At 32.6% G+C, this 20,415-nt stretch overlaps 1 protein-coding gene across 4 annotated transcripts; it reads left to right on the top strand.

Annotated features, from left to right (window-relative positions):
* The first annotated feature begins 6,389 nt into the window (after window positions 1-6,389).
* Window positions 6,390-20,065, top strand: LOC110683784 (inactive poly [ADP-ribose] polymerase RCD1-like). 4 transcript variants are annotated; one of them, XM_021860196.1, is made up of 9 exons: window positions 6,390-6,528; window positions 9,118-9,268; window positions 10,163-10,224; window positions 10,490-11,598; window positions 13,532-13,773; window positions 14,100-14,200; window positions 16,880-17,053; window positions 17,137-17,232; window positions 19,721-20,065. In XM_021860196.1, exons 4-9 carry the CDS (start codon window positions 10,511-10,513, stop codon window positions 19,775-19,777), a joined length of 1,758 nt encoding a protein of 585 aa, XP_021715888.1. In that variant the 5' UTR covers window positions 6,390-6,528; window positions 9,118-9,268; window positions 10,163-10,224; window positions 10,490-10,510; the 3' UTR covers window positions 19,778-20,065. The 4 variants fall into 4 exon arrangements, with proteins under 4 accessions (XP_021715888.1, XP_021715886.1, XP_021715889.1 ...); XM_021860194.1 differs by having other exon boundaries at window positions 10,403-11,598; XM_021860197.1 differs by lacking the exon at window positions 19,721-20,065 and adding an exon at window positions 19,560-19,705 and having other exon boundaries at window positions 10,403-11,598.
* The last annotated feature ends 350 nt before the right edge of the window (window positions 20,066-20,415 follow it).

The raw sequence follows: 20,415 nt of genomic DNA, 5'->3' as shown, positions 1-20,415 counted from the left end.
GCAAAAATTTCAATCCTAAATTTTTTCGTTTCAAAAATGCCCGCCCCTACTTTTTTGCACTTCTAATTTTTATTTTTTGGGACTTTTATAAAATCCAATCACTTTAATTCAAATCCAAATTATTAATTCATTTCTAAAACTAGAGATTAGGATAGAAGGGGATTAGGATACTAGGGGTTATGTTGTTTGATGTAGGGGTGTTAAGAGCTTTGTTAATTAGTTTATTATGATTGATAGGACAATTTCTTCCATATTTTAATTTGATGATATAAAATACTAGTGGCGAAGCCAAGATTTTGACAATGGTAGGGCACTGTACCATTGAAACCCTTTATCAAGTCTTAAATTTTATCTATGACTAAGATTCAAAATTATTACTTAATAATCGTGTTTATCAAACCTTTTTTATTCCAAAATCCATGAAACATTACCCCCAATTTAAGGATTTAAACCAATGACCCTGTTCTTTTTTTTTTTTTTTAAGATCTTTTAAAATATTATAGGTTCAGATCAAAATCACTAGATAGATTTTGCGTATTAAATTAAATAGCATGATCCAAAACACCGTTACAAGGATTTGTAACTACTAATCCAGGTGTGCACTTATCATGTTAAAAGAAATATTACAATTAAACTTAGGGTCTGTTCCGATACGATTATTTTCAGTTCAGTTCAGTTCAGCTTCTAATTTCCTTCTCCTATAAAATATTTATTTCATTTCAGTTAAGTTAGCTCAGTTCAGTCAATTAGAATAGGCCCTTAATGATTCTTCAAGCTTTATTGTTATTTGGAATGGGACATTAAGAGTAAAAAATAAATAAAGAAAAAAAAAGTAAAATTAAAAAGGACCAAAAAAAAAAAAAAACAGAGAGAGAGAGAGATAAATATAAAATAAATGGTTGGGTAAAAGATTAGAAGTTTAGAACCCATGACTTTTGATGCACGAGGAAACGCTCCAACCACTAGGCTATTAGTAAGTTTATACAGAATAATGCAATTTGTATTCTATTTAAATATAATTTAACTAACTTTTTTTTTTCCTGGTGTGCCCTACTAGGATTCAATGTAGCTCTGCCACTGGAAAACAATAACCTGACCTGACTCTTGTTCCTCGGCCCTATCATAACTAACCTAAGTAAAAATATTAGTCAAAGATTAACAACAAAAGTCCACAAAATACCATCATTATGTATGCTTGGGTTTGGTAAATAAAATTTGTCTGGAAACCAAATTTTATTAGATCTTTATGTTACAAGATTAGAATTTGATGCATTTTAGGTCTATTGCTAATTAGCTTATTATGATTGATAGTTCAAATTCTTTCATTTTTGAATTTAAAGATTATAATTAAAAACTTATAAAATCCAAGTGAGGTCAATATTTTAAATATCAAAATTAGCTCAACTTAATAAAGTCTATTAATCCAATTGAGGACACGTGGAAATAAAAGCTCAAACCAACCCTTGAGGCTTGATCCCCTACGTAAATAACCAAGTAAAGAGAACTAGATGCCCACGTACGTGAGATAACACCTATACTATTGATTAGTCAAAGATAACAACAAAATTCCATGAAACACCATCACTTTTTATGTTTAGATTCGGTAAATAATTTTGTTTAAAAATTAGACTTGATTAGATTCGCACATTTCGAGGCTAGAATTTGATACTTTTTTTGTTTAATTAATGCTAATTTATTATAACTGTAAAATTTTCTATAGTACATTTTGAAAGATTCTAATACAAATATTTGTATTATATTGGTTGATTCAATAGAGTCAGTTTTCTAGGTCGGGCATGCTCAACTAAACCTAATCCATAAACCTAGCCCATAAATAACTAAACAAAAACTCAACCTAACCTATTATCATTTGTAGTCGTAAATAACTAAGGAAAGAGATTTAGATGTCCGCGTGCGGTAACATCACTACTACTAATTTATCAAATGGCATCAACAAAGTTCCATAATACCCATGCATCGTTTTGTACGTTTGGAGTTGATATATAATTTTTTTTTTCTAAACCAGACTTAATTAAAGTTGCACGTTACATACAATGCAAGGTTTGGATTTGATACATTTTTAGGTCTATAGCTAATTAGCTTATTATGATTAATAGTTCAATTTGTATGTATTTGAATTTGAAGATTTTGATATTAAAAACCTATATTGTTTAATTCAAGTGAGGTCAGTATTCTTAGTACAATTCGGGTCAAAATTGACCCAACAAATCTATAATATTAACCTAGCTAATCGAGGACACTTAAAATACATAATTTGACTTGACCTACACAATCCCCTATCATAATTTACTCAAGTAAAGAGACTTAGATGCTGTAGGGAATATTTCAAGCGTTAATCCCCTAGCTTGAACCCCACTGTGATCATACACTAAAGTACGGTGGCGTCCAAAAGGGAAGAAGATAGAGCAAAAGAGTCGCCAACAAGTTTTAGGAACTTGTAAACCGTTCACGAGGTGAAGGTTACACCCCTTAACGATCCAAGAGATCGTCAACTCCATAAGGTCTAGAACCAAATAAGGGTTCGGGGATGAAGGTACAAATCCAACCTAAAAGAGATTGAACCTGCCCTAATAATAGGCCTCTACTTTATTCTGATCGTATTCATGTGCGCTTTTTAATTAACATGCAATCAATAGGATTAACCCTAAACCTGTTTAATCTATGTTAGTTGAATATAATGCACACATAAATCTATTATTGGCGATCACTTGAATTATAATCATATTAACCCTAACAAGATTATTAATTATCTTATTAAGCATGATTACAAGTACCAATTCCCTTTAAACATGCATCAAAGGCGTGATCAAGCAATAAAAATATAATAATCAAGCAACATAATAATCATCATCATCATGAAAATAAATTATAACCATCATAACTATAATCATCATCATCATCATCATAATAATAATAATAATAATAATAATAATAATAATAATAATAATAATAATATTCATAAGCATCATAAATTATAACAATTATAATCATAATCATGTTCATGTTAATATTAAAGCATAATAATAACAAGATCTTAGGCATGATACTAACAAGATTAATAACAAACCCTAGCATGTCACTAAGCAATAAAAATCAAATCTTTAACTCTAACATGATACTAACAATCATAAATATTAGGAAGAGAATAAATGGCATCATAGCAATCATATTTAATATTAAAATTACCCTAGACATGATACTAGAAATCATAATAACAATATAAACATGATGTCTACATCATAAATCAATTAAAACAAATAAAGTACTTACTTTGATGCCTCGTACCTCTTTCTATTAACAAAATACACACGTTAGTAACTTCAAGGAAAATAATAAACAAAACAATTAAATTAAATAATTGAAAGAGAGATTTGAGACCAAACCCTCAGAAATTAAACCTTTCACGTCTAGGACAAAGGCAACTTCGAACTTGGCTAGGTATGTCTAGTGCTAATGTATGAGGAATTGTGTTTGTAAAAGGCTACATTAGAACGAGAGAGAGAGTATCAAGAAAATCTTGATGAGAGTTGGTGAATGAAAACGGAGTTTTTACGACGTTATTTATAGAGAAAATCAGCCAAAAAGATAGAATAAACAAAACAAAGTCTGACGCACAAAAAACAGAGCTGGCGCAAACCCTGGCTAACTGGCGCTAGGCAGCAACACTAGCGCCAGGCGCCAAGCCTGGTTTTAACGCGTTTTCGAAAATCAGATAAGTTTGCCGTACTGGAGGATAAAATCATATAATTTCCTCGAAAATGCTGTTTGATTTTAATTAAAACTCTGAAAAGTCAACAAAAGTCAATTTATCAATGCTAATTGAATTAGGAATGAAAAGAACCTTCTAGAAGAATCTAGAAGACTAAAACCATTCCTAATTGCATTAGGAATGATAAATCATATTAGGCTCTCCCCTAGATCATTGGGCCGCATATAAGGCTCAAAACAGGCCCAGTTTAGTAAATTGACCATAATTTCCTCAATATTCATCGGAATTGGGCTTATAATATATCGTTGGAAAGGTCTTTGCAAGCCCCATCCAACTTTACTACTATTGGACCCATATCATGGACCAACCAAACTGGATTGACTGTTTTCTTAAAATAAGTTTTCAAAAACAGAGAGAAGAGAAAAGAAATTAAAACTATCCGCAACACTAGACTTTCCACACTTTCGCTTCATTCAATTATGATTCGACGTGAAAGGTACTCATCACCGGGTTTGATTTTGGGGAGACACAAATGGGTGTCTACAGATGCCCACGTGCAGTAACATCATGAATATAAATAAATTAGTTGAAGATAACAAGTCCACAAAACACCATCACTTTGTATGTTTAGATTTGTTAAATAAATTATGTCTATAAGCCAAAATTAGTTTAGCTAGAGTACGTCATACATTACAAAGTTATGATTTGATACCTTATACGTTAGTTGCTAAGTAGCTCATTCTGATTGATTGTTCAATTTCTTCCATATTTATAAAGTCGCACTCAATTAGAGTAGTACGTACATTACAAGGTTTAGATTCTATACCTTTTAGGTCTATTGTTGATTAAGGGCCTTTTCATTCACCTTAATTCCACTTATTTCAAGTCTAATAAGTTCAGTTCATGAAAGATAAAAAGTTCTGATACGGGTTACCCAAGTTCAAATTACAATTAAAACAAGTTTTGATAAGTTCAGTTAAATTCAAATAAATTCAAATATGTTTAGTTAAGTTCAGATAAGTGAAAATCAGTTGAATAAAACACACCCTAACTTATAACGATTGATAGTTTAATTTCTTCCTAGTTGATTTTGAAAGATTGTAGTTGTACATACTTATGTATTATACAATTAAGTTAATAAAAAGGTTTTAGGTCTTGGCCATGCATGCTTAACTTAACCTAATTCATTGACTTAACCTAGATACTTCTAAACAAATAATCGATCCAACCAAATAAGATCGTTTATCGTAAATAACCCAAGTAAATAAAGCGACCTCGATGCCGACGTGTGGTAACATGATTCATGACTATCCTTTAGTCGTTACAGAAAACAACTATCCACACAATACAATCACTTTGTACGTTTGGATTTTGTAAGTAAAGTTGTGTGTAAATGCGTGCCAAGCTTGATTAGAGTCGTTTGTTACAAGGTTTAAGATTTAAGTCTATTGCTAATTAGCTAATTATGATTGATAGTTCAACATCTTCCAAATTTGAATTTGAAGATTCCAATATTAAAAACTTATATCGATTAATTTAGGGTTCAAGTTTTGTTAGTTTTTTAAGTCTTAACCATACTCAACCTAACCTAATCCAGACCATTTACCTAACTTAAAATAACATACAATTCCCTATAAAAAAACCCAAGTGAAAAGACATGGCTACCCATGCCACGTGAGGCAACATCATTACTATTCATTAGTCGAACAACCATTTACTCTATATGTTCGGATTTGGTAAATAAATTTAATATGAAACTAAAGTCAGACTTGATTCTAGTCGTCGTCCGTTACAGGCAAGGTTAGGGTTTGATACCTTTTTAAGTCTATTGTCAATTAACTTTCTATGATTGATAGTTCAATTCCTTCCCTATTTAACTTCAAAAGATTCTGATATTGACTACTTATATTATATCGGTAATTCAAATGAAGTCAAATTTCTAGAGTTTGGCCTCGGGCAGCCCAATCTAATATATTAACCTAAACCAAGACACTCCTAGATAAAAACTGACCAACTCGTTTATTGATTCCCTATCGTAAATGACATAAGCCATTTAACCTAGATACCCATACGTGACACCATTGTTACTACTTATCACTCAAATAAAATAGCAAAATTCCAGCAAAAACCCTTCCTCTAACTCAGTTTATTATGTTTAAGTCAATTTTCTAAGTTTGAATCAAACTTGACCCAACCAGATCTATTCCATTAACCTAATCGACGACACTTAAAAACAATAACTTAACCCGGCCTTTAATAATCCCGGTTATAGTAAATAACCCAAGTAAATCGACCCAGATACCCTCAAGTGGCACCACCATCAATCAAACGGTCAAACCAAACAGCAAAATTCCAGAAAACTCCCTGAACCCTGACCTTCCATACTTGTCAAAAACCGTATTTTCCCAGTCCTAAGGTCCAAAACAATGCAATAAACCGACCTACTTTCTCTCTCCTCAACCTGTCACATCCCACCCATCACAGACCAATTAAATCCAACCCTAGAAAAGTCAATCAATACCCCAACTTCCTCAATACATCACCGCCTTGTAACCCTACCAAAAAATTCTAACTCCTTTTGCGTTTGCTCCAAGTAATAATAAATAAACGGCGTTTACTGCAACGTTAAGTCTTCAACAATACGCCGACCTACGCCGTTAAAGTCCTATTAAATTCCTTTTTATCTTTCTACTTTCTCTCTCCTCTCTCTTGCGCTACTTTCTCTCTCCTCTTTTTGCAGTTTAGGGTGGATAATTCTTAGCGCCGGAACTTTCATCATCAAATTTCATCGATTTTTGGTATGATTCTTCTGCTTTATGATCGTTATAATTCGCGTTTTTTGTTTGATTTGATTGTTTTTTTTGTGAATTAGGTTTTATGATTAGGTTTTTTGAATTTTGTGATTTTTGTTTTGATTGTGTTTGTGGTTGTTTTGGTCGTTTTTTTTGAGGTGTTGAGTAGTAGATCTAGTAATTTAATTGGTTATTTTTTATGTTAAATTGTGTTTTTTGGGGTTTATTTGATTTTTTTTGGTATAATTTAGGTTTATGGGTTGACGTTTGAGTTTTGTGAATTTTTGATTGTTGTTTTGAAAAATTATATACGTTGTTTGGTTGATTATTGAATTAACATATATGGAGTATCTGAATTGATGTTTTGATTGAAATGATGGCAGACTTATGTTTTTGTTAGGTAAAACATTCAGAATATTTGGGGGGTAGATTTTGAGTTTGGAAAATTGAATAATTTCGTATGGAAATGTTTTAGACTTAAGATCCTTTGCTATCTTTAGTTTTCGGCTGTCGTGGTTGATAATTGGATTTGTATATTAGAGGAATTATATCAGGGTTGATGTTTAAGTGCTAAATTTAAGTACGAGAATATGAGTTTCTAGTTCATGTATCTTCACTATAATCTTAATTGAACTTCTAGGAATTTGAATACAGTCAATTGAATGAATAAATGATATTAGTAAAAGCCACATTGTTTCATATTAGAGTTAGTATTAGCTTACTCAGTGGCCAGGAAAGGGTAACATAACTTTGAGATAACTTGGTAATAGCAGTTGCTCCATCAGAGTCTTTGAGGGTTCAAAATTATGCTTTATTCTTGGCGGCTGGGTGGATTGGCAATCTTACAAGGCTTATAACAACCCCACTAGTTTTGGGTCAAACTATGTAATGACTGTTTGAAATAAAACTAGTATTTGCCTCATGGAATGCTCGTGTTGATTTTTATTTTTTTTTTTTAGTTTTTATAACTATACATTATACTACATTATTTTATATTTTGCTAAAATGCTATTTAAATTTTAGACATTTATCTAAAATTGTAAATAACTTAAATTAAGTCAAAAAATTTACATAGCATTTTCATATAATTAAAAAAATCATAGTAAGTTTTACCTACATTGTATAAACAGTAATTATCAATTGGTTTAAAGAAGATGAAGATATAAAGCAATCAATGAACTTAAAAAGTTATCATGCAACCTTTAAAAAAGATCAATGCAAAAAAAAAAAATAAAAGAGAAAGGAATATGATTTAAGAACAAAAAAAAAAAAAAAAAAAAAATTAATGGTTGTCAATGTAAATTGAAAATTTTGAAACATCATAGAGGACAAATTTTTGAGTTAGTTGAAATTGAGAATTGAGTCGTGAAACAAAATAAATAGAATTTAGAAGATGTGATTATGTAGATTTTTTTTTTTTAAAAAATACATGGACATGCATTGTGGTTATAAAAAATATATTAAAAAATAGAGATTAAAAGAGTTTGGAAGGGACACATGGCTTCATGGTAGGATAAGCACTCAATTTAAAATATTAGTATAGATAGATATAGATATATAATTTAATTCGGATGAAGGTTGAAAGAATTTGTACTTGGGCATAATTAAATAACCTTGATTAGAATTTTGTACTAACCGAATTGTATTTAGTAGGATTCAAGCAAAAAATACTATTGCCAACAAAGTGGAACATATTGAATATATTTCGTCAGAGTCGAGGAGGATGGTCAATTAAAGCCTTTTATCACTTGAGATTTTTTGAGTGAAGTATTTGTAACTACTTTTGTAGTTGAGCGTCCCCATTGAAGTATTTGGTAGGGAGAGAAATTGGAGGAATTGGGGAAATTTAGTAATCGCGTAGTAATTGAAAATAGTTTTCCTTTGTTGTTTTCTCAAAGACCTTTAATTGGATAAGTATAGCGATTTTTTATATAAAAATATTCTTTTTTACAATGACTATGTATTTGTCTGAATTGTTTGACGCTACTATATTAGATTTTAAATATATAGGCAAAGGTGGTGGCTTTGTTTCTTGTAAAGTAACATATATGAAACATTTTGCTCCTTGTGATTGTAAAATTTATTGTCTGCTGTGCCATCCTGTCCAATTTATGTCCTTTTGGTGAGTGATTTGCGGACTTTTTAAACAGTAATTTTTTTATTGTCTCAGTTGAACCATTGATTAGATAGATTAATTATGTTTCTTTCCTGGTTTTAATAAATATTTGCTGTTATTGTGTCTGCAAGTTGTATGCTTAACTGTCTCGGATTATCCAAAGTGTTTAAGCCTTCAGGGATGATATTATTATTATTATTATTATGATGATGATGATGATGATTATGATTATGATTATGTTGTTGTTGTTGTTGTTGTTGTTGTTGGTGGTGGTGGTGGTGGTGGTGGTTGTGTGTATTTTATAAAGTATTTTATTTATTTTTTATCTTTATGTGAAAATAATTTATTTGTTTGATATGTTTTGTATTTGACATCAATGACATGTAAGGTTCATATGACTTTAACTGTTGTGCAATGACATGTGCTCCTCTTCTACCACCCCTGTTTTCTTGTTTTCTAATATGGTTTGAAGCTGACAGGTTATGTTAAGTAGATAATCCACAAGTACATCTGTCAAGTGGCTGGGATATTCCAATGGGACGACAGTAAGATTTGCTGGTGACTGGTAGCAATTGTGAAATTTACCTGTCTATATTGTATGAAAGTTAGCGTCATCTCTGTGTAATATAGGTATTGTTGATTTTTAATCCTCTCGCAATTATTATGTTATCTTGACTTTACTAAATTGGTGTTTTCAATAATGCAAGAGTTTGGTTGTGGAAAAATAAGTTTGGAGATCAATTTTCTTGTATGAAGAGAGTGTTAGTCTTGTAGTTCTTGTGTGTTATTTGTTAAATTGTTTTATTAGCTCCTTTGGTTTGACCCTTTGACTTAGTAGAATTTCTAGGTTATCGGATTTGTGCAATAAATTTCATGGATTAATTTATAAGTCAATAGATTTGGGTTTTTTATGCCACTTTACCCTAATATTTATTTTCATCAACTGTCGAATCTTTCATTTTTATTGTTTGAATTCAACTCTTGTATGATATATTTCTGATAAATTGTTCAGAAAAGCAACTTCTATTACTGAATATACTTCTTTTTTTTTACTCATAACATTGGGGATTTTACGCTTGCAATGCACATTTTGCAACTGAAATATCTTAAGTTGTATTTTAGAAAAAAATATAAAAACTTGCTATTATGAAAGTATATTTTATGACAAATCTAACAAGATCCCACATGGCTATGTTTTTTTAAACGTATAAAATAAATAAATAAATTAAAGGAGTGTGTGAAATTGCAGAATTCCAATTGTTGCTATTAAATAAAAAGGAGAAAGAAAGTATTATTTTATGAAACACATTAATCTCCTGTGGAATATTTGAAAGACAGGAGTAGAAAATGTTATTTATCCAGCTTATTGGGTGTTGAGTAACTTTGATGTTTTACTGTATACTGGCTGTGTGGTCTATTTTTGTGTTTGAACTGAATAATATTGGAAGGTGTTGATGCTGGTTTATTTGTGCATTACTTTTGCATCATATGTCTTTTCTTCTCTAATCTGTTCATTGTTTTTAGGTACTATATCTTTTTTTAAAGGTTTTTTCATAATAAATGGAATCCAGTTCAGTTGCTCTCAGGTATGTGCCAATTGGTCATTATTACTATTGGAAATTTTGCTTTCCTTACCACTCTTTTTGTATGTGGCTTGTGACCCTATTATTTTCCGTAACTTATACTGACTTTTTCTTTTATGCAATTGCTCTACATATTAATTTTTTGTGCTAAACATAATGTGTGAAAGCCTGCTTCTCACAGGGTTGATCACTTGTATATTATGGCACCTGTGCTGCGTTCTTGATCTGTACATACGAGTCAAAACTGTTGATTTAGGTTTGTTTACAGGGATTGATCCACTATATACCAATGGAAGGAAAATACGCAAAGGTATTGGATAGTAGTCGTAGAGTTGTTGTTGACTTGAAGAGGAAGAGAGCTGCTAAGTTTGCTACGTATTTGGCTCGTAATGCCATTCCCCTCTCTACTTTGAAGTCATCTAAGCTTGGCAAGCGAAAGAAACCTGATGTCTGCAAGGCCAAGTGCAGGAGCTGTAAACTTGGTTCTCGTAGATCCTTGCTTCGTTATTACGCAAATTTTATGAAAAGTGGGCTGCCCAAACGTTTGATGTTTTTCCAGAATGGAGAATGGGTTGATCATGATTCCGAAGTTGTTGGCTTGGTTAAAAAAGATTTTGAGTTTAAAAAGGGTGCTGTTGAATTGAAATTCAAGAGTTACCATCTTCTGCTTGATTTCGTGCATATGGTGCAACTCAATTTGAAAACTTCTTTGGAACAGTCCATTGCATGGATTGATGAAAATGGATGCTGTTTCTTTCCGGAAGTTAATGTTGATGTCAATGATCAGCATGGGCTTTTCCAACCAGAGATCCACAGAGATGGGATACAGGACACCCAAGAGATTAAGCTGCAGATTGAAATTGAAGTAAATGGGGTTGGTGATTCACAATATATTGAACATTGCGGTGAATCAAGTCCTGTTGTCAAACGATTAAAAGTTGGTCAGAATGCTGAAATTGAGGATAGCTGCGATAAGGTGTCTGATGTGAGGATGAATGAAGATGTTGGAGAAAATCAACATGTTGAGAATAATTTGGATGCTGACGTTGATAAAGAAGTGAAGTCTGATTTGAATTCTGATGCTGTGAAAGAAATGTTTCTAAAGGGCATGGATTCTGCTGGTAGTCCAAATGTTGTAGGAATATGTCCCAACTCAGCTGCTATGTGCCAAGGTCGGTTGGAGCTTTTCTTGAAGCAGGTTGAGATAACGAAAAAGTACCGTGGTAATCCAAATGTTTGCTATGCATGGCTTGCATCTACTAAAGAAGCATCGCCTGGAATTATGACTTACGGACTTGGGCATTATGGATTTCAACAAACCAAGTCCATATATGGCATTGGTGTTCATCTCACAGCTGAAAACTGTGCTGATGCCAGGTTATAATTTATGTCTTCAGTTTTTATAATTTATTGTATTAAATTATATTAGGCGTGCATTCTTGCTTGCATCTAGGCATGTGCACACGTGTGCGCGTGCACTCAAACACACACACACCTCAGTAATTTATATGCTTTTGCTCATACTTGCACCTGTTCACATATTGTTTTTTAAATGCTTTATCATATACATGTCCCATTACTAGAAAGTTGTGATAGACCATTGGGCCTAGTTATGCATGTTCAACCAGACATGTTTAATGATTGCTAAAGAGAAGTGTTTTTAATGCCAAATGAAGAATGTGAATAATAGGTTTGCTTAGAATGTTATCTTATTTGAATGTCAATACTCATGGTTCGCTGCCATCTTATGTACAATGAAGTTTTCCTTAACTTAAATAATCCAGTGTGCATACATGTGTGTGTTTCTGCTGTGTTGTTTGTTTACAATCAGTTTATTGTGAGGGTATGATCTTTGAGGCACAGGATGATTGTTAGTGCTACTCATGTTGCATAAACTTCTGCTTTAGGAGTAAATTATTTCATGCGAATATGGCAGTTATATGCAGAATAGTCATCTAGGCTAATCTATTGGAGAAAATAGATTATATGTTCTACCTTCTAGAGCTAGAAAGTGACATCTAAAGGGTCTTGTTTGCCAATTTTGTTCTAGCTCGAGTACCATACAAATCTCATCTGCTATGAATTTGGAATGAGAATGAGAATAGCAAATTATCTCAAGGATCTTGGTTATACTGTGTATTAAGTAGACCTGTGCAAGGTTCTTTAAGTGAGCATCGATCTTCTTTTTGCACTTTTAGGGCTTTCATTGTCATCTTCTGGAAGTAAAGTTATAAGGCTGATCATGTCTATCATGAACTTCAAAGCTTCTGCTTTTACAAGCAATTTGTAGTTGTCTTTGTAGAGTAAGGATCATCTTGAGATTCTTGACTGCAAGATATTATCAGGTTTGCCCAAATTCAAATCTTTCTGACTCTGGTTCTTTGGTTTTTAAGGGATCTGATGTTTTTGCAGACAATGCCTTTTTGACCATATTTGGATCCTTGTATGCATGTTATTTGTCATATGACTAAGGCTAATCCTGGGCTTCTGCACTTTTTCACCTTTTAGCACATTTTATTGTAGATTTTCGGTTGCCAAATTGGATGCCTTCAACTTTGGCAGACCCCATTGTTTTTCCATCTGTATGTATATATGGTGACTGCATCTTTAATTTTGATGCTGATATGTATCTTGTGTATTTTTACATCAGGTGGTTTGCAGTCAGTCTAGACAAGCATGAATTATGGTCTTGTGTTTTTTAACTAGTATAGTAATCCGTAGAATTTATCCCTTGCGTGCACAGGTTGGTGTTTTTTAAATCAGGTTATATAAGTTAACATTTTTTAACTTTGCTATGATGATTTTTAAATTAAGATTTTTTTCGTAAATTGAATTTAAATGTAGATATTAGTTTTTCTTCTTTAAAAAAGTGTGATGCAAAACTTGCATGATAATATTAACGATTTGAGACTTTAAAAGGGATTAGTGAATTTGAGCAATAAATTTAAGTCTTAGAATGTAAAAAGAAAAATTAATGTAATAAATTTCAAATTTGACATGTGAAATTAATGTGATGAGAATTGTGAAACAATAGAATAGGACAGGTTTGTTTGAGTTTGTTTACAATTGAAAATAAACATGCTTGATAAGTTGACAATAATGCAAATCAACTGTGCCAAGATTATTCTCACATGTGTCCCAGCATGTTTAAGTATATGCATGCTTATCAACAAAGTATTTTGTGCTTCTGCTAAAATTGTTGCATGTTTTTCTGATCTCTGCCCAACCCTTGTGATTATTTGGATTGCTGCCAGCCATATATTTTGCAACCAAATGCCAGTGGTTTTTAAAGATAGTGTCTTGTTTACAGTGCAAATTATTGTGATATTGACGAAAATGGAGTGCAACATATGGTTCTTTGTCGTGTCATCTTGGGAAATATGGAGGTAGTTCATCCCGGATCCAAGCAATTCCACCCTAGTAGCGAGAGCTTTGACAGTGGAGTTGATGATCCTGAAAATCCACGACATTATATTGTGTGGAGCATGAATATCAATACTCATATATACCCTGAGTATGTTGTTAGTTTCAAGGTCCCTGCTAATAATAAAGGTGATATTTTATGCCTATGCCTATACACTCAAAGATTTTGTATTTTCCATCTCTCTCTCTCTCTCTCTCTCTCTCTCTCTCTCTCTCTCTGTCTCTATGAAGTTAGGGTACAAGTCAAATTGCCAAGTAATTTGTACTCCGATTTTCTCCTCGGGCAAGAGTTTCATGTTAGATTTTGTCCATGCTTCAAGCGCTATTTAATATACTCGAGGAAAATTTTTGTTGGAATGACATGATCAATTCATACCCATGCCTTTGCACTTTATTTTATTTGTGCACTTGGATTTCTTTATTTTTGCTTGAGAACTAGAAAATGAATATTGCAGGTCAACTATTGAAGAATGATGGCAACCTTGATAGTGTAAGTGTCAAGATCGGTCATCAAAGCTTTATGAAGCAGTGCAAAATGGAGATTGTAGCTGACATTGTAAGTTTGCCGATCTTCTGTGACCTGTACAGTAATCACCACTGTCATTTTTTCTGATTAGATATGTTTTATTCGCATATTATGTGTGCTTTAAAATATCTTATGTGTATTTTAGTGTGATGCTGTAGCTGACATGATAAGTTTGCTGATCTTCTGTGACCTGTACAGTGTAATTGCTACAGTCATTTTCTGATTAGACATTTTTTAGCTACATATAATATGTGCTTTAAAATATCTTATGCAGACTTTTGGTTATGCAAGAAAAATATAGTTGGTTGTAGAGAAATTTCATAAAGTGGAATGGATTACATACATATTTGCTCGCATTGCATTTGTTTTTTGTTTGTGCATGAGTTAAGTTGATTATTTAAAGTGATTATAACAAAACTCTATCTAGCATTGTGATTTTGCAAAGATGGGTGATCTAGAGGTTTCATTCGTTGCTGAGAAAGAGGAGTGCTGTTCAGGTCCTGTGATTGTGAAATTGGTATACAGATCTGCAAAATAGTAGATTGGTAAATTGGTATACCGTTAAACTTCTGCCTGCTGCATTTATGATGCCAATCAATCTACTAATTCACTAATCTGCTTTCCAATTTCACAATCACAAAAGCCATACAAAAAAGAAAGAATAGTCTGTCTAAGCTTCTGATATACCACAACAATCATGGATAAAGCACAATTCAACTAATCACTTATGGAATACAACCCTTCAGTTACCCAAAAAAAAAAAAAAAAAAAAAAACAAAATCAAAAGCTTGCTAATGAAATAATGAATTTTGAGTTCTGACATCCCAAAAAAAAAGAATAACAAAGCTTAATAATGAATTCTGACATCCACAATCTTCCTTTACTAAACTTCAGCCTATTTCCCACAAGCCTTGAAACTGATTCCAAATTTTCATAATTATATCATTAAATGTCTACTTGCTTCATCTGATCCCACCAATCTACCATTTCACTAATCTGTCTATCAATATCACAATCACACAAGGCATAGACAAAACATTCTAATCTTCTGATTCACCATAACAATCTTGGATAGATCTCAATTCAACTTAGCACTTGTGGGAAGAAAACCCATCAGTTAATCCAGAAAAATAGAAAGCTGAGTGAATTCTGACATCCACAATCATCCATTGCTGACCTTTGACCCGATTCCCACATGTGACCTTTAAATTGATTCCTAATTTCGCATATATTGAGATGTCGTGAGATTAAAATTAATGTGAACTATCTTAATATAAAATTGTGAGAGCCATTTTCATTACAGAATTTAAGAAATTTAGCGCTTAACAAATGCATACAAAAAGGTCTCGAGTTGAATTGTGCTAATTTTTAAAATTAGCAATTATTTGCTTAAGTACACTTTAATTTAACAAACCTCAATATATGGCTAATACATATGATATAGGCTAATATAATTATTATAGGCTTCAATGAAATGCAAAAATAATATGGCACAATTTATAAAATTATGTTGGGATAAATAGAATCAGTTTTAAAACTGTTTTAACAGTAAAGACCAGACTCTTCTACACAAACATCCTCCTGATTACCGAACCAATTCACATTGACATGCCAAAATGAATTATTCAATTCCATTGCCTAAACTGAAATGCTTTTGCCAGTAAGCAGACTGGATTCCTGGACGAACATCCTTTTGATTTCTTAAACTAAATATGCAATAGCAACATGACAGAAAACAAAGAACCCTGCAATTCCATTGCCTGACAAAAATCAAATTGCAAGCATTTGGATTTTAGATAAAAATTAATAATAATAACAGGGGGTGGCCTGGTTGGGGAGCACTTGTGGAAAAACAACCCTTCGGTTTACAGAGATAATCCAGAAAAGTAGAAAGCTGGTTACTGAGTCCTGACAACCTTAATCATCCCTTGCTGAACTACTTGGAATCCCTTGACTGGAATTTGAGAACCAGACATGGAACTGTCATGCTCGGTTATATGTGTAATTTTTAAATAATTGTTAAATTAAAATACAAATTCTAATACATTTTATCCCGGAAACATTTTTTTTTATTTATTTTTTTTCTATTTGCATCACTTTTTTTTATGGGTGTTTTTTTTTAAATGCATCACTTCTATATTTGGTAACATTTTATCATTTCTCTCTCACTTTAAACCCCACTAAAATTATTTTATTGTTGCCGTAAAAAAAAAAAAATTTATTTTATCGTTTCTCTCTCTTCCATGGTCCCCACTTAAATAATAAAAATATCTATTCTCTCTCGCTTATTTCTCTTTCATGGTCCCTATCTTACTTTTACTATAATAATTTATTCATCCTCTCACAATAATATATTATTCTCTTAAAAATTCGTGCATTCTCAAGTGATGCAAATAATAAAAAAAAAACAAAGGGAGTACTATTTTAAAAAAAAGGGAGTATTTTTGTAATCTGTTTGACCAAATTTAAAAGCCTGTAAAAAAGCCATTTTCCAAACAATTTCAAATTTTTGGTCTCGAAAGCTGACACCAACTGTGACATCTCATACGTTTAATGGTTATAGAACAATTTAGAAGACTTCCTTTGGTTGAAGTTTTTGCACATTGTATTAATATTGAGCTTATTGATTATGGTTTGTGTAGATTGAGTCGCACAATTGTAATCAACGATGTGTGTTCCTTAAATAACTCTATTACCATACATTTTCAGGCAAATGATCATGTGTCGAATTTGACAAGTGATGGAAGTAAAGAAAAAAGTGGAAGTGTGAGTTCATTTCCTAAATCCCCTTGGATGCCGTTTCCGATGTTATTTGAAGCAATTTCAAAGCAAGTTCCGCGAAATAAAATGAAGTTGTTGCTTGCTTATTATGAGCTATTCAGGGTATGGATTGTTTTGGTCACCCTTTTCAATCTCTATGCTTGTGTTTTGTTGGTTTTTTTCCTCAATCGTTTGTGTTGTATCAGAACAAGATAATTTCTCGAGAGGATTTTGTAAAGGAGTTGAGACTAATTGTTGGAGATACGTTGTTGAGGTCTACGATTAGTGAACTCAGCTTCAAGGTAATTATTGGTTTTTTTCTCTCCTTTTCGTTTATCTTCATGTACTTTTCTTTTTGCATGTCTTTAGCGAAAGTCTTAGGCATCAGCGGCTGCTGTTATCAGGATATGTTTGTTTTATAAATAATGTTCTGTCTGTTATCATTATTTGTTATTATTCTTGATTTCTCTGAGGTGATATTATCATTGTGTATCAGTTAGTGTCCAAGTATGGGAAACACTTATGCACCTGTATGCATGTGCGTCTGAAACTTAATGTCCAATTTTAAGTTCAACTCTTGGCCCCAGTGTATAAAATGTATACATGCCCTTTTGATTACCCATGTTGGGAATTCTCGTCCTATATTGTGATCCTATTTTAATATCAAATTTCTTAAACAATTCTTTGTTTACATCATTCATGAAATATGTTCTTGTTGTGAGTCTTGTGATAAAAAATAATAATTTTTTTTTTGAACTCCACATGACGAACCCTCTGAACTTGTTTTACTGATCATGATGGAAAATTCTTCTTATTATTTGCCCTCAGTTGTCTACTGAATTATATTGCCTCTGAAGTATTCCCATCATTTTCTTGAATTTATGTTTATTATTTATTATTAAGATGTTGACATTCTCGTCATTTTCTTGAACTTATGTTTATTATTTTTTTAGTAAAATGCTGACATTGTAAATTAGTAATACTGACTGAGCTATTTGGATTAAGTGATGATGATGTATTGATTGTGGAAATATGTTGGAGTGATTTTAAATCAAACTCCATGGCAATGATTAAACTCTTTGCAACTATTGTACGTGATGAATTTAGATATAAATCAATTCAATAAACAAGACTTCTTTTTGTTGTATTAGGCCTTCTTGATGTGTCTGATCATTTGTGGCCACACTGCTGCAGACCCAATATCCTATCATTTTCATAACCTTATTCCAGAATCTGATCATGTACTGATCTGGCTCACCTAAACTCCCTCCCTTTAGCGGATTTTTAGTATCTGGCTTTTTTTTGTTGACAGTCCTTTGCTTTATTCTGTTGATAAGCTGCACTTGTTATGCTCCCTTGTTTCCCGGCCTTCTCCTCTATCCATTATCTTTCCTTTATTCGTTTTCGAATGTCTTTTCTTGTTGTACTCAGAAGTCTCAAATCTTTAGCTTTCATATTATTCCGAAGTGCTTAATTCTTGGTGAGTAGTACCATTTGTTTCACCAAGGGAAAGGGAATGGGAGCTAAAGGAGTAGAATCTCATAAGTTTTTATTCATCAATATGTTTTACCTTCATTTATATCTCTTTTAATTTCTAGTATGTCCTTCCTTAATTTAACTACCAAATTCAATTTCTACCATAGCAAAGGTTATTCCTATCTCAGTATTGCTTTTAGATTTGAAATTCCCGGTTGTTCTATAGGCTGGGTTACAAATTTGTGCTTTGGAACCTTGAATGGTCAAATTCAACCACTATAGGTTGGATTACAAAATTCCTGGCTGTTCTATAGGTTGATGTTTGTGTTGGTTTATGTAAAGTTACCGTGTCCAGGTATCTACTCTTTTTATCTGGTGGTTTATGACATGGTGATGATGCATAGGGGTAGTATCAGGTAATGGTGGAAGAATTGGATCTATTTATGTTTGGGGATTTGGAGTGGAGCAATAAATACAGGGGATTTTGTGTAGGTGATTAGGGAAATGGAATTTTGTGTTGCAGTTTAACAGATCCTGGGGTCGTTTGTCGAACATCGTTTTTTGATTGATGAGTGTTGAGGGTATTTTGATTGATGGAGGGTTGAGGTGTAAGGTTTTTGCAGGGGCTTAATGGAGGGTAGGTTGTGCCCCCATTATACAGGGGTAAAGAAATGAAAGAATTTGTGTCTGCTTTGATTGGGATGCTACGCGGTCAGAGGATTCGGGATTTAAATTGGCTAATGGAGACTGTTCATGTCTTCAGCAGTTTGCTTCTGGTGTTTTTAGCTAGCAATGGTGTCTGGTGTGGGGTTGGTCTTTTAAGGTGAGGGTGTCAATTCCCCTCTTGTTGGGAATTAGTGATATCGACAAAAGCTGTCAAATGGGATTCATGTAAAACCCGAACAGTAAGAAATGGAAAGAGGATTGTTTCCTTTGCCTCCCCTGAAAACCAAATTCAAACTTCCGTTGGGCTGCTCATTTTGGATAAGCTTTAATAAACAGTCTGCATGGTGACATGATCATTCTGTTCATATTTCTGGAAAGATGGCTGTTGTGTGGTCTGATTTTGGTTGACCAACCATTCTTTTTCAATTTTCTTTTCTGGAAAACGTTTCTCCCTCATGGGATTCCATGTTTTTGGTGTTTACTGCAGTGTTGTACTGTGAATGGTGTTCTTCTCTACCGAGTATTTTGATAGCTGGGTGCATCTGCTGGTTCGTTGAACAGGATGAAGCCCTCAGGAATATCTTCGAAGTGATTTTGGTTTGTCTGATTTTTTGTTTTTAGTTAGCTAATTTACATGATTTTATGCAGGCGCCCCCAACCAATGACAACATGATGGCAGTGACAAAACAAGAAGTAGGAAGTTAAAAAGGTAGCTTGTTTAGTGGCCCTAGTCCAAGTTCTATAAATTTGTGGTTACTTCGGCAAGGTGGCAATGCGTCGACATGAAGTTTGTGTATATGAAATACTTGTTCTGGGTCGTCAAGTTTTCAGGTTTATTTAGCTTGCTTTGTGGATTTTTTTTTTCATGTTTATTTTTTGTAGTTAAACATATTTCATAAGTCATACTTAAACCTTGGTTTGGAGTTAACCCTATGGAACAAGTTTGTGGACCTGTATTTTGTTTGAAATAATTTGATTTACATTTCTGGAACTCTTACCTGTTTGTTGGTTTTAAAGTTTCATATCCCGCTTATTTGGTTTAGGCTTCGTTTGTTTTAAGCTGTTTGGGAAAATGATTCTCCGTTGAAAATAATTTCCAAGAGAAAACACAATTGTAAAAATATTGTTTTCTTTGTTTTTTTACAAGAAAATTTACTCTGTATATAGGAAGGGGAAAATATGGGAGAAAAATGTGGCATACTTTCTTTGTAGAAGAACATTTTCTACTCTTTGGAGAAATGTTCTCCACCTTTGGAAAAATTGTTTGTCATCTCTTTAATAACAATCAAACAATGGAAAATTTTCCAGTCATAACAAATGGAGCATTAATGGTTAAAAGTATC

The sequence above is a fragment of the Chenopodium quinoa genome, unplaced genomic scaffold, assembly GCF_001683475.1.
Source record: "Chenopodium quinoa cultivar QQ74 unplaced genomic scaffold, ASM168347v1, whole genome shotgun sequence".
Lineage (NCBI taxonomy): Eukaryota > Viridiplantae > Streptophyta > Magnoliopsida > Caryophyllales > Amaranthaceae > Chenopodium > Chenopodium quinoa.
The sequence above is the reverse complement of the archived record's forward strand: the minus strand, read 5'-3'. Positions and strand labels throughout refer to the sequence as shown.

What these genes read in the sequence shown, in the direction of transcription:
- LOC110683784 (XM_021860196.1), top strand. Translation starts at nt 10,511, where the DNA reads ATGGAAGGAAAATACGCAAAGGTATTGGATAGTAGTCGTAGAGTTGTT. An exon ending in GGTCCCTGCTAATAATAAAG is followed by an intron (nt 13,774 to 14,099) that starts GTGATATTTTAT and finishes TGAATATTGCAG; the next exon opens with GTCAACTATTGAAGAATGAT. An exon ending in TGGAGATTGTAGCTGACATT is followed by an intron (nt 14,201 to 16,879) that starts GTAAGTTTGCCG and finishes ATACATTTTCAG; the next exon opens with GCAAATGATCATGTGTCGAA.